At 30.3% G+C, this 17,276-nt stretch overlaps 2 protein-coding genes across 3 annotated transcripts in view; one reads left to right on the forward strand and one right to left on the reverse strand.

The window, feature by feature from the left end:
* LOC106672616 (sodium-coupled monocarboxylate transporter 1-like) overlaps window positions 1-11,134 on the reverse strand; it is a 72,471-nt gene extending 61,337 nt beyond the window's left edge. The window contains exon 1 of the mRNA XM_024227223.1: window positions 11,094-11,134. The gene's annotated coding sequence lies outside the window, so the exon portion shown is untranslated. The remainder of the gene's footprint in view (window positions 1-11,093) is intronic.
* Window positions 11,135-11,273: 139 nt separating this feature from the next.
* The window catches only part of LOC106672646, a 30,757-nt gene continuing 24,754 nt past the window's right edge, over window positions 11,274-17,276 (forward strand). For both annotated transcript variants that reach the window (XM_014404230.2, XM_014404231.2), the window contains exon 1: window positions 11,274-11,572. In XM_014404230.2, the coding sequence (XP_014259716.1) occupies window positions 11,328-11,572 (245 nt within the window). In that variant the 5' untranslated portion in view covers window positions 11,274-11,327. The remainder of the gene's footprint in view (window positions 11,573-17,276) is intronic.

Below are 17,276 nucleotides of genomic sequence, written 5' to 3' on the forward strand. Positions count from 1 at the left end.
TATATAAATATAAACATTCATTTATTTAGATTATCCAATAAAAAAGCTTAAAAAAATCATCTTGTTAACAAAGATTTCCTTTATAACAAGAATGTACGAAAATAGAGTTGCCTCAAGGCGAAAATTCCCATATTTAAACGGAAACAGGAGCGTTCTATAAATTCTCGAACAACAAGCACGTCAGCATTGGTTATTGACTGTTTGTATCCCGTCTGCATCAACAGGTACCGTCTGCGGAAATCCGAGCCCTGTCTGATGGACAGTCTCGCCACCTCGCAGACGGATGGGTTTCGGGCCCGGGATACCTGCATTCAACGCCATTTAGCACAAGTCATTGAGACAATATCTTTATTTCTCTTCATTCATAGGAACGAACCCACCTTTTAATGTAAAAGTATCTGCAATGTCTAACTTTTCTTTCGATAGAGGAAAATTTTTTTAAAACATTTACAAAATCGACCCTCTCATCCAGTTTAATAGTTAGTAAACCATTCAATTACACCAATACAACATGGGCAATTACAGAGTAAATAAAAGGGCTACTAAATGAAAAACTAAAAAAATTTTATTTTTCTAAGAAGTGGTACTGAAACTACAGTTTTACTATGTATAAAATGTAATAACTGACGAGTCCATTGTTATTACGATATAAAACTAATTATAATTTATAAACTCTTAAATTAAAACTCATTATACGACATTTCATACAAACTATTGTAAAGATAGTAATACCAAACTCAAAAGCATGTATCTGCTCTGTTTTTTTTACGAAAATATTTTTGATATAATGCAATTATGATACAGACTAATATTATGATAAATAGTCTTAATAAATCTAAATATATAAATTTCATGCACTTGAAATTTGGGATAACAGTCATTTAGCAACACATTTCAGTTTTCCTGGATGAGGTATTTTAAGTATACTTTTACCATGTATAAAAGCGGCTTTAGGTTAAGTTTATTGACTTTGCTATTGATTAGTATAAGGTAATTTTAAATAATCTTAATTTACAATCTTACACTCATGAAATTTGAAATTACTAATCATTTAGTCACATCATTTAGTTTTTCCTAGATGAGATACTTTAACTTCAGTTTTATTAAGTCCATCATCGGCTTCTGTTAGGTTTATTGACTAGGTTATAGATAAGGTAATATTAACACATCTTAATTTATAACCTCGTACACTAGGAACTTGGGATGTCATTTAATACATCATTTAGTTTCCCTTGTATTGTAAGTAAAGTTTCACCAAATATAAAAGGATTTATCTGTTAACTTTCCTTGATAACAGGCTATATAACAATATAACGGGATTATGACTAATCTAAACCTATAACTCCCGTAGACTTGATTATTGTAAATCGTTTTACTAAGTACATAATAACGTCTCACCAAGGTTTATTGACCGAAAATATTATTGACATAAGGCTAATTATAAAATTAGTTTTATCAAATGGAAAATTCTAATTCTCATCCACTTGGGAATTTGGAACTATGAACAAGTCATTTAGTCATTCTTTTCTTTTTGTATATCTTGTGTGGTCAATAGTTTTACGAAGTAAATTCACTAATTTCGTGGTCCGCTTGATCAATTAATATCAATTCCGTTCGAATATTGGTTCGAATCCCGCTCGTGCCATTGACTTTTTTATCTCAACTAAAAATCTTAATTAATTGTAATATATTAATTAGTATACTTCACTAAAACTCACCGTGGCCATTTCATTTGTCGTCGAGAATCCAATCCGATTACACGACATTTGAAAAATGGCAAAAAGGAGGGAAAATTCAAGAGGTGGGGTTGAGATAGGAAGTTGATGTCCGAGTGGATCGAGGTCACGATAGCTCAAGTGGTAGAGCAGCGGTGTATCTAGCCGAAGATCGTGGGTTCGAATCCCGCTCGTGACGCTGACTTTTTTATCTCAACTAAAAACCTTTATTAATTGTAATAGTTTTACCAAGTACAAAATCGTGCCCACGTTAAGTTTATTAACGCAAGGCTATTTATAATGTTAGTATAAGATAGCTTTGTCAAATCTTAATTTATAATTATCACGTATTTACACCATTTACGTTTTTCCTAGGATCTGGTACATATTGTAATTACTATTTTACCAAGTGTAAAAAAATCTCTTGACTTTGTAGACATAGTTATTATCGACATAAAACATACGTAATAATATTAAAGAGGTTTTGATTAGTCTAAACCTTTAACACCCGTTGACTTTGAATTTGGATTATCGACAAGTTATTTAATAGGATCATTTGGTGCATTACGACAGTGGGCATAGATTAAGTTTATTTATTAAGTTACTAATTACACACGGTTAAAAGCTGTAAGGTTGTTTTATGAAAGATTAATTATTCACTTTTAGTCAGATCATGTTAAGGTTATATTTATACACTAGTTCTTATAATTGTCATAAGGTTAATTTAATCCCGTCCTTCATTTTTTTCCATTTTTTAAATAAATGTACAAAATTGGGCCTACGTTACTATTTATTGACTATGCTATTGACATAACGTTAATTATAATATTATCAATTGTAAAATATATTATATTATTATATGGTATAATAATTTAAGGTTAATATGACGTTTTTTTTATGACCATCTTAAACATTCATTGTTCTTATACATTGAATTTGAAATTATTAATAGGCCATTAAAATGCTTCGGATAAGTTTTCTGACTAACTTATTGATTAGTATTAAGAATTTTAAGAAATCTTAATTTAGAACTCCCACACATGAAAGATTAATTATTCACTTTTAGTCAGATCATGTTAAGGTTATATTTATACACTAGTTCTTATAATTGTCATAAGGTTAATTTAATCCCGTCCTTCATTTTTTTCCATTTTTTAAATAAATGTACAAAATTGGGCCTACGTTACTATTTATTGACTATGCTATTGACATAACGTTAATTATAATTAAATACACTAATTTCGTGGTCCGCTTGACCAATTAATATATTACAATTAATCGAGTTTTTTAGTTGAGATGAAAAAGTCAATGGCACGAGCGGGATTCGAACACACGATCTTCGGCTTGATACGCCGCTGCTCTACCAGTTGAGCTATCGTGACCTCGATCCACTCGGACATCAACATCCCATCTCAACCGCACCTTTTGAATTTTCCCTCCTTATAGTTATAATATTATCAATTGTAAAATATATTATATTATTATATGGTATTATAATATTTAAAGTTAATATGAAGTTTTTTTTATGAGAGCTTAAATATTCATTGTTCTTATACATTGAATTTGAAATTATTAATAGGCCATTAAAATGCTTCAGATTAGTTTATTGACTAAAGTATTGGTTAGTATGAAGAATTTTAAGAAATCTTAATTTAGAACTCCCACACATTTGGAATTTGGAATTACATACGTCATTTAATTTCCCATAGTAGTCGGATCATTTAGCTTCTAGATCTGTTATTTTAAATACAGTTTCATCAAGTTCAATGCATTCGTCGGTTAAGTCTACTGACTAAGTTATTATTGATGTTAGAATAATACAATAGTTGATATAATGTTATTATAAAGTAGTTTTCAAAAAATCTAACTGAAACTCAAAGAACTGAGAGTTTGAAACGGAATTTTGATTGTAGTCGACGAGACATTTATTTTATTTTTTTCTAGGTTGTGACTTATAAGTAAAGTTTTACCACATATAAAATAGACATCTCGCAAATTCTAATTTGAGACGAGTAATTTAATCACGTCATTTATTTTTGCCAGATTTTGTTCTAGATCAGTTAATTATTGTAAATAGAGTTTTGCCAACTATTAAAGAAACCTTTGTTGTCTTCTTATTATTGATATAAGGTTAATTATATTGAGATAAGATTTATCTCTCAAATCCTAATTTCAGACAAGTAATTCATTTACTTTTTCTATGATTTGGTAGCGTAATCCCATTTTTACCTAGGTTAAAATCGTACATCGGTTAAATTTACTGATTTTTTATTTTATTTATTTTTATTTTATTTTTTTACGAGGGTTCGCAACAACAGACGAAATATCAACCCTCGGGGTGCCTGTGTTTTTGAAAAAAAGCCCATTTAACTATGTCGGGCTCGAATGCAGGGCCGCTGGATTCGAACCCGGGACCTTCACCTTGTAGTGATGTACGGCTAAACCGTTGAGGCCACCCATGCCCCTTAAATTTACTGATACAGTTATTATAATACAAGAAAATTTAACATAATTATATGGAATTTTGAACAAATCTAAAATTATAACTGTTGTGCATTTTGAAGGTGGGATTATCGACAAATTATTTAGTCACACCAATTAGATCGTACTAAATTTGGTTGTTAAATTGTCCTTTCTTTTAAAACACAATATGGATATAATAAATTTATATATTAAAAAAAGTTTAATGTAGTACTAACAAAATTCTTGACGATTGGTGTTAATTCCCGAAACGTCCAAAGTAAATGAAACGTTGTGGGGAAAAACAGGCTAAGTACACGATTTGTTTTTCCAAATGAAAATTTATCCATATTGCAAAAATATTTTCAATATTTAATTTTTGATTTGATGTGAAAGGTGTTTAAATTTAATAGCTGTATTTTTCATTAAATTTTTAAGAACAGCCTAGTGCTTCAAACATAATGGTAAATCGATTTTTTGCTCTCCTGTAAAATTTAGAAAAATGGAGATGTACTGTTTTTCCCCTGACCCCTTCAAATGTTAATTTCACTAGTTTCGTGGTCCGCTTGACCAACTAATATCTTTCAATTAATTAAGGTTTTCAGTTGAGATAAAAAAGTCAGTGTCAGGAGCGGGATTCGAACCCACGACCTTCGACTAGATACGCCCCTGCTCTACCACCTGAGCTATCGTGACTTAGATCAACTCGGACTCTAACTTCCCAACTCAACCCCACCTTTCGAATTTTCCCTCCTTTTTGCCATTTTTATTTCAAAACATCAACTTCGATCGTGAGATGGGAAGTTGGTGTCCGAGTGGATCGAAGTCACGATAGCTCAAGGGGTAGAGGAGCGGCGTATCTTGCCGAAGATCGTGGGTTCGAATCCCGCTCCTGACACTGATTTTTTTTTGTTTCAACTAAAAACCTTAATTAATTGAAAGTTAATAAATAATGTTTCTACTTTTATTATTTAAAAAAATGGAAATTTTTGACCAATGTAAATCGGGCATTGTCAGTACAGGTTTAAATGTAATTAGTGTATGTAATTATTAATTAACTCATATAGTATACATTATAATATTAATATAATTTTTTTATTGATTAGCATAAGGTCGTTTTAACAAATTTTAATTTATAGCTCTAATTCACATGAAATTTAAGAAAATTTTTTTAAGTACTTTTTTCAAATTATGTTTAAGATTTAGTACAAATTCTTTCAATTACGAAACCCTTTATAATTTAAGTAATTGCGTAGAAAAATAGAAAATTGCGGCGATAGTGCGGAAATTTTTTAGCGGTTTTCATGTGTTGCCATGATAAAACGGCTGACGTTAGAAATTCCAAATAGCAGCTTAATAAAGCCAGACTGTTTTGATTTTAATTTAGAATGTATAAAGTGCATCTGGGCCAGCATCCGTCTGGGATTTGTTTACATTTGAACGGTTCTATCTTTAAGTTAGTGTGTTTTCCCGATACAACTAGCAACGCTTACATTTCGCCGGGCGAGCTGGATTATATTTTATCGAAGAAATGTGCATTTTGAATTTGGGATTAACGGCATATTATTTAGTCATATACATACATCATTTAGTTTGTCCTAAATAAGGTATTATCGGTATAGTTTTACGCAGTAGAAAAATGTGGTCCTCGGTTAAAAATGTTATTATTGATGCAGAACTGATATAGTATAATATAATATTAGTATACTTTTTTATTTATTAGTATAAGGTCAATATAACAAATATTAACTTATAATTTTCATATACATGTAATTTAAGATTATCGAAAAGACATTTAATTTTTCATAGCTTTATTGTAAATACCATTTAACGACTTTTTTTACAATGTCATGCTTAGTCACAAATCATTTAGTTCTATCATTTGTTTTTCCTAAATGAGATATTGCAAATACTCGCAAGACGGGCTTTAAATAAATATATTGCCTAAATTATTAATTATTACTAGATACTCTTAATATTTCTTAATTTTGAATTCTCATACACTTGGAATGTGCGATAACTGAAGTCATTCAGTTTTTCCTAGATGAGATATTGTTTTACAAGGTATAAAAAAGCCATCTATCGACTTTTATGACAATGTTATTATAGACATAAGGCTAATAGAATAATATAAAGCATCATGGACTAATCTAAAAACTTATAATTTCAGAAGACTTGTAATTAGGGCTATCGGCAAGTCATTTAATTACATTATTGGGTTTGTAGGTGAATCGGTTAAGTTTATTGACTAAGTATAAAACGTACTTATAACTTAATTCATAATTCTCACATGCTTGAAACATGAGGTTATCTAGTCATTTAGAACGTCATTCAGTTTTTCAATTACCTGTTATAATTATACTTTTATCAAGTATAAAAGAGTATTGACTTTGGTGACAAATTCACTAGTTTTCGTGGTCCGCTTGACGAATTAATATCATTCAATTAATTGAGGTTTTTAGTTGAGATAAAAAAGTCAGCGTCACGAGCGGGATTAGAACCCACGACCTTCGGCTTGATACGCCGCTACTCTACCACTTGAGGGAAAGGAGAGGAGGGAAATTCAAAAGGTGATGAGATGGGAAGTTAGTGGCCCGAGTGGATCGAAGTCACGATAGCTCAAGTGGTAGAGTAGCGGCGTATCAAGCCGAAGGTCGCGGGTTCGAAACCCGCTAGTGAAACTGACTTTTTTATCTCAACTAAAAACCTTAATTAATTTGGTGACAAAGTTATTATTGACAAGAAAGCGATCAGACTAATATAAACCTATAACTAGACTTGAATAGAGGTACACTTGGATTTTGAGTTATCTAAAAGTCATTTAGTCATATCATTTAGTTTTTAGAGTACTAAAACGTGCATCGGTTAAGTTTATTGACTAAATTGTTGTTCTTAACATAAGGTTAAAGACAACAATATTATCATTACATCTTTTTATGACATATTAATTATGCCTAACTTCTACATTTGCAATTTGAGATTATCGATGTCATTTAGTGGCATCATTTTAAGGTTATGTTTATTGACTAAGTTATTATTGCCATAAGGTTAATTACAGTCAATATGAACTTGTTTTAGCAAATATTAATTACTAATTCTCATACACCTGAAATACGAAATTATCAACGAGTCATTTAGTCACATAATTGAGTGTTTAGAGTATTAACGTGTGTATCGGTTCAATTTATTGACTAAGTTGTTGTTAACATAAGGTTAAAGGCAATAATATCATCATTATATTTTTTTATGGCAGATTAATTATGCCTAACTATTATACTTGGAATTTGGGATTATCGATGTCATTTAGTGGCATCATTTTAAGATTATGCTTATTGACTAAGTTATTATTGCCATAAGGTTAATTACAGTCAATATGAACTTGTTTTTATCAAATATTAATTACTAATTCTCATACACCTGAAATACGAGATTATCATCGAGTCATTTAGTCACATCATTGAATGTTTAGAGCGGTCAATTTATTGACTAAGTTGTTGTTAACATAAGGTTAAAGGCAATATTATCATTATATTTTTTTATGACAGATTAATTATGCCTAACTACTACACTTGGAATTTTGGATTATCAATGTCTTTTTAGTGGCATCATTTTAAGGTTATGTTTATTGACTAAGTTATTATTGCCGTAAGGTTAATTAGAGTCAATATGAACTTGTTTTATCAAATATTAATTACTAATTCTCATACACCTGAAATACGAAATTATCAACTAGTCATTTAGCCCCATTATTTAGTGTTATGGTTTTTAAATTTTAATTGTGAACTAAGAACAAAATCATGCCTCAGTTAGGTTTATTGATTAATAATAAAGCAAAGAGATCAGGGATGAATCCATGAAGGTAAAAAACTGGTTTTGTGATGTCCTTCCTCAAATACAGCCGAAAGCTCAACATGAGAAAACAAGTAGGTTTTTCTACATTCAAGGCTTCATCCCTGATCTCGTTGCTTTATTATTTATTGACTAAGATATATTTGAAATAAGACTGATTATATTATTACTATTAGGGAATTTTATGAAATCTCACTTTCGAACTCTCATGCACTGGGAATTTGGAACTATCGACAAGACATTTAGTCACTTCATTCAGTTTTTTTACATCTTTTGTCGTCAATCGTTTTACCAAGTACAAAATCGGTTTATTGTCTTATAAAGTTGCAAAAATGTGATAAACTTGTGTTGGTAACTTCATGAATTATTTAAATGGAACATCAGGTTTGAATATTTTTGGAAACGTTTTCCATTTTTTTTTTTTTTACAATAGTCGAAATTTTCGTATCGATGGACTGAATTGTCACATTTCTTCGATAAAACTTAAAGATAGAACCGTTCAAATGTAAACAAATCCCAGTCGGATGTTGGCCCAGATGCACTTTATACATTCTAAATTAAAATCAAAACAGTCTGGCTCTATTAAGCCGCTATTTGGAATTTCTAACGTCCCGTTTCATCATGTTAACCGATGAAAACCGCTATAAACTTCAGCACTATCGCCGTCATTTTCTCTTTTTCTACGCAATTACTTAAATCATGATACATTTCGTGAATGAAAGAATTCGTTTAAATTTTTCATACTTACTTCGCAAAACGGTATTTACAACGAAAAATCTTAATTTCCATGTGTATGACAATTAGAAACTAAGGTTTGTTAAAATGGCCTTATACTATTCTACAAAATTTTACCATCCTAGATCTATTAACTTGGTAAAACTACACTGAAGAACCTCATTTAGTACAGACTAAGTGATAAGACTATATAATTTCATCGATAATCTCAAATTCAAACTGTCCAAAAGTTATTGATTTGGCTTTGCTCAATATTCCTTACATGATATATCTCCTTATATTATAATAGTTTTATCAATAAAATTAACCGAAGCACGATTTTGTGTTGGATAAAATTGGGTTTACGATACCAAATCATAAAAACTTAAAAGAGAACCTTGTCTCAAATTAAGATTTGAGGGATTTATTTTATATCTATAGTCTTATATCAATAATAAGCTCAGAAGATGTTATTTACATTTGGTAAAAATTCTTCTTACAATAAATACCTGATCTAGAAAAAAACTAATTTACTTCTCCATGATAATCCAAAATTCCGAATACGAGAGTTATAGATTTACATTTGTTAAAACTTAACTTTATCCTTATATCACTGATAACTTGGTCAATAAACTTAAGCCAACTTATGGGAGGCACGGTTTTGGACTTGATGAAACTGAACTTCCAATAGCAGATCTATGACGAACTAAATGGCTTGTCTGTACTCCCACATTCGTATCGTGTGAGAGTTCTAAATTTAAAATTGCCAAAATCAAAACTTAATCAATAAACGTAACCGTATTTGTTTTTGACAACACTGTGCTTACGGTACTTCATCTCGCAGAGAGTAAATGATGTTACAAAATAATTTGTCTGTACTTCCAAATTTCAAGTGTGGAAAGCTCTAAATTAATATTTAATAAAATTACTTTATACTTCGGAATAATTTTAATTAATTAAAATTTAATTAATTACTTTACTTACAACATCTCATTTAGAAAAACCTAATTGGAACCAATTTTTAGTAAAAAAAAAGACCTGTTATGTATTTTTGCAATTCGAACCAGGAAAAAATCTTTCAAATCAACAATTTTCCTATATGTATCTAAATACATTTTTTTGTATAAAGATAACGAATATTTCGTAACATTGTAAATGTTAGGGTAATGAACTTACCATCGTTTACGTATTTTGTTTGATCACTTTAGAGCTGAGGTTTTTTTTTTGTTAATTATAATTATGAATAAGACATCTTATTACAAAAGGCATGATATTTACACATTTCACCAGTTGGAGCTTAAAAAAAACTCTTTCCGTCTATTTGAATTTATCATAATTTACGTATTTTATTGGTTCCCTTTTGAGTTGATAAAGTTTTTTTTTTTGTTAATTTTAATTGTATTATAAGATATCATGTTATTACAAAAGGCATGATATTTACACATTTCACCAGTTGGAGCTTAAAAAAACTCTTTCCGACTATTTGAATCTACCATTTGAATTTATCATAATTTACGTATTTTATTTGTTCCCTTTTGAGTTGATAAAGTTTGTTTTTGTTAATTTTAATTGTATTATATCATGTTATTACAAAAGGCATGATATTTACACATTTCACCAGTTGGAGCTTAAAAAAAAACTCTTTCCACTATTTTAATCTACCTATTTGAATTTATCATAATTTACGTATTTTATTTGTTCCCTTTTGAGTTGAGAAAGTTTTTTTTTGTTAATTTTAATTGTATTATAAGATATCATATTATTACAAAAGGCATGATATTTACACATTTCACCAGTTGGAGCTTAAAAAAAACTCTTTCCGTCTATTTGAATTTATCATAATTTACGTATATTATTTGCTCTCTTTTGAGTTGCGAAAGTTTTTTTTTGTTAATTTGAATTGTATTATAAGATATCATGTTATTACAAAAGGCGAGATATTTACATATTTTAGCAGTTGGATTTTGAAAAAAAAAAATCTTTCCACCCGACAACCTTTCTATTTGAATTTAACATCATTCAATTTTGTTTGTACACATTTAAGTTTTTCTTTGTTAATTTTAATTGGACTATGAAATATGAGAAAACTCTTCCTTCTTTTTGTGGTTTTATTTTGAAATAATCTATCTTAATGTGTGGTAATTTTGTCTTACTTGGTGTTATTGCAAAACACGTGTTATTTATATATATTTTTTATTTAAAGCCAGGAAAAAATGTTTCTATTCAGCAATCTGCCTATTTGTATAGAAACACATTTCAGATTAGGGTTTTCTTTGTTGTATAGTAACATCGTAAAAACAAGGCGTGCTTTGTGCTTTGTGGTCGAAGTATAGAAAGTTGAGCAAAAATATTCACCTGATTTACGTTTGCCCGTCTCCCAGACACACAGACTAACAATAATTTCATAACGATCAGATCAATCTAATATTAAGTTATTGAAAATTATAATGATGAGATTTTTCGGTTCGTAAAACGGGAGGGGGTGGCGAGCATGGAGGGGGAAGGGGTTGGTATATAAGGCACCGTTAGCACCGCCCGATGTTTCATATGAGGAACACCAGTGACTTGTAAAGTGCCAAGAAAATCCAAATGTCGTCTTCGAGTGGAAGCTGGAAGAAGCGGGGGATGCTCACCGCCCTCACCCTCCTGGCGGGGATCGTGGCCACCTCCCTGGGCCGGCCCGTCGAGGACAGGCTCTTGGCCGCCTTACGCGAGCTACCCGAAGAAAAGCTACAGATTCTCGAAGGTCTCGCTTACCTCTGGGACGAAGAAATGCTTGGCGATCAGCCCCAGCCTTATAACGACACCCTACAGATCAACGATAGAAACTCCAGGTAAGACTTTTTAATCACCTCACACTGAAAATAAAATATTATATAAAAATTTATCATCCTGTACATAAGACGAAAATGTACTTATAAACATGTAGTCCTGTCCTATTAGTTGTAACCAACAGTACATAAAATCTATCTCCATGGCCAGAATTGTTTTTCGACAGCAATGGAAATGTCCTATCTCTTATAAACAGATTTTCGACGTATTGACACGTAAATATTCCAAAGGCGTATCGAAACGATTATATGGCTACAATTATTTGCCTGTATTTGATAAACATAAACAACCTTCAATAAATAAAAACTCAAACCGGCCAAACAAAACAAATTTCAAATCAGGAAGAATTGTACAGTTCCACATTTTATCATTCCAGGCATCTTCCAAAACTGAAGGACCAAGCCGAAAATTTGCACTGGTGGAAATTATTTTAAGACAAACCTCATTTTTTCTTTGATGTTAGTAATTTCCAAAGCAGGCAGTGGTGAAACTTAATAACTAATAATAAAATAACTTTCTACTGCACCAGCCAAATCCGCCAAATCGAAATTTTAAAATATTCAAAATTTAAAATATATTCAAAAGCGATCAGGGATGAGAATAAATAATCACTCTCTTCGTCCAACTTTCAAGTAATAATATCCTCTTTTTCTGTAAAAATTTAATTATTAATAGTAAAAGCTAAAAAAAAAATATGAACATATATTAACCGTAGGTTTCAATGGTTTTTGCAAAACATCGTTGTTTTAATATATGACTGTAATCAATAAGACTATTAAATTATAATGGAATTATTTTTAAAAAGTATAAAAAAATTAATTATGTAATTTAATTAAATATTTAATTTTATTAAATTTATGTCATTTAGTAAAAATCAAATTCAAAACTCCCTTCTCACCACCCTTTAAATTAAACTTTGTAAAATATTACAATTAATTAAGGTTTTTAGTTGAGATAAAAAAGTCAATGGCAAGATCGTGGGTTCGAATCCCGCTCGTGCCATTGACATTTTTATCTCAACTAAAAACCTTAATTAATTGTAATATATTAATTGGTCAAGCTGACCACGAAATTAGTGAATTGTAAAATATAATTTTTCTTTAAACACAATTATAAAATCTTAGTACATGTTTACTTATTTTTCAAGTAAAACAAATTGTTACTTGATTTTAAGTTCGATAGTTTACAAGCAGATGCAAAAAAATAAATATGTACTTTTGGCCCAATAATTGCTGTCATTGTTTTAAAGGGAGTAGCAATGGTTTTTTGGACGAATAGATTTGTTTTAACCTGTATTAATTTTGATACGGATCTCTTTTTCTGGATATTCTGTATTTTCTGTTTAAAAATCAAATTCTTAAATACCTTTTTTCAGCACTTTTTAGGGTTATTTTGTTGTTCAAAGAGAAGCTGAAATATTGTCATTTTTGGTATCATTTTCTCAAAATCTATATAGTCTATTAAAACTAATTTTACAATTAGTTTATTTAGTTGTTCTCAATACGTTAGGAATTCCAGGCGTTTTTAAAAATAATTAATCGTTAATGTTTGACAACAACCTAAAGCTGTATAAAAAAATTAAAAAATTTGAAAGTGAAAAAAATATTTTCTCAACCTTTCTCTATTTCATAATTTGTTAAATTACTACATTAAAATTCCAAAATTTTGGTATTTTCTTATAGTTGTTCTGATTTCTTCTTCGTCATTGTTGAAAATAAAGATTTTACAAACGATTTATTACAGTTTTTAATGTTTTGTGTTTAGTTGATTGAAGATAAAACTTTAAAAAAACTTTATTACAAAATAAGTCAAACAGTTAACAGAAACGAGCAAAGCATCCATTGAAAACGTAGACAAAAGTTTTACTCAAGCTACTAGACAAAGGTAGACATTCAAAACATGAAAGATATATAAAAATGTTTTTTAATGTTTTTTGCACAAATATTAAAAAATTTAGAAGTCTTGTCACCAAACCAATTTCCGAAATTACAAACTGAAAAAAGCTTTTCAATATTGGTGGGAATTTTTAATTCTATTATTTAAATATCTACACGTTACAAATACGAACATTTTAATGTTCTAACAATATAATTTTGTAAAAGTTTTTCGGTTTGTGTATAAATTTGCTTTTATTTCAGAGTAAATATTTAAAGCATCAGGCTCACAAGAATGACACATCTACACGGAAAACAAACACTCAGAGCCCTGAAGATGATCTCAATAAAGATCAAAACGTTGGCATGATAAAGAAAATGTTTTTCTAAAACCTACCTACCTACCAGACCGCACCTCACGATCTCCAAATAATCATTGGCTAACGGTCACTAAACACCACACATTTTAAACAACTCAAAATTTTACACCTGCAAGTATGGCCCAACGCTTTCGATTAGTTTCTTCCATCTTTCTAACAGTGATTGGATATGATGTCGGTACCAATGGTTTTGTGACTAAAACTGTTCGCATCCTTCATATCCTTGCAGTTATCGAAGTGCTGCCCTTTCAAAAATAATCATGGAGCGATATATAAACCAGATCGTGGAATATCTTGGTTATATTCAGGGTTGCAGGGGGCAAAACGCATTACTTGCGGCAATTTTGCCCGTCAAAACAGGCATAAACTCTGCCTAAATGGTCATAGTAAAGTCTAGAGTCAATTACTGGGCCATCAAGAAATACCGCCAAACACACAAACCATCACTTTTTCCAAAAACAATCTTGGTAAACCTCCGGTTGTCCATCTTCCACCAACTGTTCAAGCTTTTTTACGAAATCACTGGTGACTTTAGTTTCCTTTTATTTTACTGTCATACCTCTGAAAGTTCAATACAGTTAAGTTAGTTGAGCACTTTCTTGGATTCCTCTTCGCTAATTTCCCTAGGCGTTACTACAGCTTACGGTTGCTGGGATTTTTTAAATATACGTTGTGTTCGTACATACTTTTCATCAATTGTAATTAAGCTAAATACTAAACTGCAAACTGTCGGCTTCGGCCGACAGCAATGACTGTCTTTACGAACTATGACTTCAGATCTGTTCTTGGAGCTATTTTTCGTCAACACGTGTCAATGCCTTTGTGTGTCTTAATCCACATTGTTTATACTTGTTTAACTATTCTATCCAAAACAGACTAACATTTCATACGGTAAATAATTATGTGAAGTGTGCGGTTCTACGGTGGCCTACGTTCGTCACGCTAGCGGTTCTGGGTTCGAATCCTGGCACAGCCTATGAAATTTTGAAATTTTGAGAGGGTATTTGAAAATTTAGAAATAAAAAATTAATAAAGTGGTTCTGCCCCCTTGTTAAAATCAAATAGTGATTTTAAACAGCGTTTCTATTTAAAAATTATATATTTAAAATATAAAAAAACTAATATTTTACACGAAGAAAAGGAGGTTTTACGTAATAAATCAAATTTGTTTTATTCAAAACTTTTTACAACTAGACATAGTACAAATAAACGTCATTTTGTAAAAATATTATTTCTACAAAATTATAATCAAAAAGTCTTGTTTAATAGAACCATATCTATACAAAAATTTGTTCCTGATTAAGACTGAAAATCAGTCTAAAGCTCGAGCAGAAAAATGATATTTTGTTGATTTTTTTTTTAACCAAGAGGTCTCCAAAATGTACCTTAAAAATGCAAAGAAATGTAAAAATGAACCTTTAAAGAAATTCAATTCACTAGTTTCGTGGTCCGCTTGACCAATTAATTAAGGTTTTCAGTTGAGATAAAAAAGTCAATGGCACGAGCGGGATTCGAACCCACGAACTTCGGCCTGATACGCCGCTGCTCTACCACTTGAGCTATCGTGACCTCGATCCACTGGAACACCAACTTCCTACCTCTACCACACCTTTTGAATTTTCCCTCCTTTTTGCCATTTTTCAAATGTCGTGTAATCAATTTCATTCTCGGCGACAAATGAAATGGCCACGGAGAGCTTTAGTGAAGGTATAGTTCATTTTAAACTTATTCATTTATTTTTGCCAAGGAGGGAAAATTCAAAAGGTGTGACTTCGATCCACTCGGATACTAACTTCCCATCCCAACCCCATCCTTAGTATTTTTGTAAAACGATATCGATATAAAAACATTTTATGCAATAGCGAAAAAATAAAATTTTAAAGGCAATTTTATTTCATTTCATTAAAAAATCAGGAATAAGGCCAATTTGAAAGATAAGAAAAGTATTTTAGTCAAAGATTCGAGGAATAAATTCGTTTCACTGGGACTTTGAAACTATTCTTAATAATTCACAAGGTTAACAAATATGAACATCTATTTACTGTACTGAAACATAATTTAAAAAATGACAGAGTGAGTATCTATTATGAATTATGATTATGAATGATTATGAAATTATGAAAAGGATGGTTCTACTCACAAACTAGGTTTAGCAATGATCCTGTTTCTATCATGAAATGCCCATCATCAGACTAGCTGGTAATCTACAAGTACGTTTTCCTCACCGATTGTAGTCAGTTACTTTCAAATGATTAGCACGTCATGATGAATCTATCATAGTTTGATTATGAACATTTACCCTCGAAATTCGAATCACTGCAAAACCAGTATGAGAATAGAACCATATATAGTTTTTTAATACAGAATTATATATGTAAAAATCTCATATCCATGATAATTTTATTCAAAGATACATTTTATATGAATTTTGGTTTATAGATAGAACGCATACGACAGCCGATTAGTGATGTAGGACGATATCACAAGAAAAAATGGTTCAAGCAACAATTTTTCAATTCAATTGTTCAAATGTCTATAACAAAATATTTAAGAGATCGTGTTAAATATTTTGTAAATATTTCATATAATATTTTTACACTAAAGTTGTTCAGGATGCCAAACTATTTGCATGACGAAACTGGGGTTTTATGCAGTAGCTCTTACAGAAGAAAAAAAACCAGTAAAGCGTGCCTTTAGATAACAAATTTATAGAAAAAAATCCAAAAGTTGATGTTTAAATAATAAACATGATTGTATACATTTGTTCGAGAAAACTATTTGCAGAACGACTCCTTCAGGAAAAGGCGACAGAAAACAACCATGGTTTTAGATGACAATTTCATACAATAAATATGAGACTTTAGACGTATGTTTTGTAGGATGTTTCCTTCAGAAAAAGAAGTATTTAGAACATAATTTCTCTATCAATAAAATTATTATTAAAAATTCCTTAGAGAATTGTGTATATTTTGATATAAATATTATGAAGGGTTTCGAACCGAAAATTGCTGATATTTATTTTTTCCGATTGAATCTGCGTCTATTGAGTTATTCAACACGATTTTTTTTTATTTATTGTTATTATTACTATTGACTTTTTGTTAAATAAGTTGTTTAAAATAAATTAGTTTTGTAAAATTATGTAATAAAAATAATAATAATGTTTTATTTCATCATCATACAAGTTGATAAAATTCTGATATTGCTTGCACGTTATCATATAACCCTTTCATCACTACAAAGTTGCTCTCGTGAAAAATTTAATTTCCTTTTTCTCTATAACTATCAGTCGTAATGACTTCAAATTTTTACCAAACGTTTTCACATTAATAATAGACAGAACTTTTTCTATTTGGGGAAAAACAGAAATATTTGCTTAAAAATAATAAACGAATATCGTAAAAAGGTCATATTTTTTACGGCACTGCCTTTACGTGCGAAGCGTTTTCTAA

Source organism: Cimex lectularius, unplaced genomic scaffold (assembly GCF_000648675.2).
Source record: "Cimex lectularius strain Harlan isolate CLEC.00 unplaced genomic scaffold, Clec_2.1 scaffold152, whole genome shotgun sequence".
Taxonomy (NCBI): Eukaryota; Metazoa; Arthropoda; class Insecta; order Hemiptera; family Cimicidae; genus Cimex; species Cimex lectularius.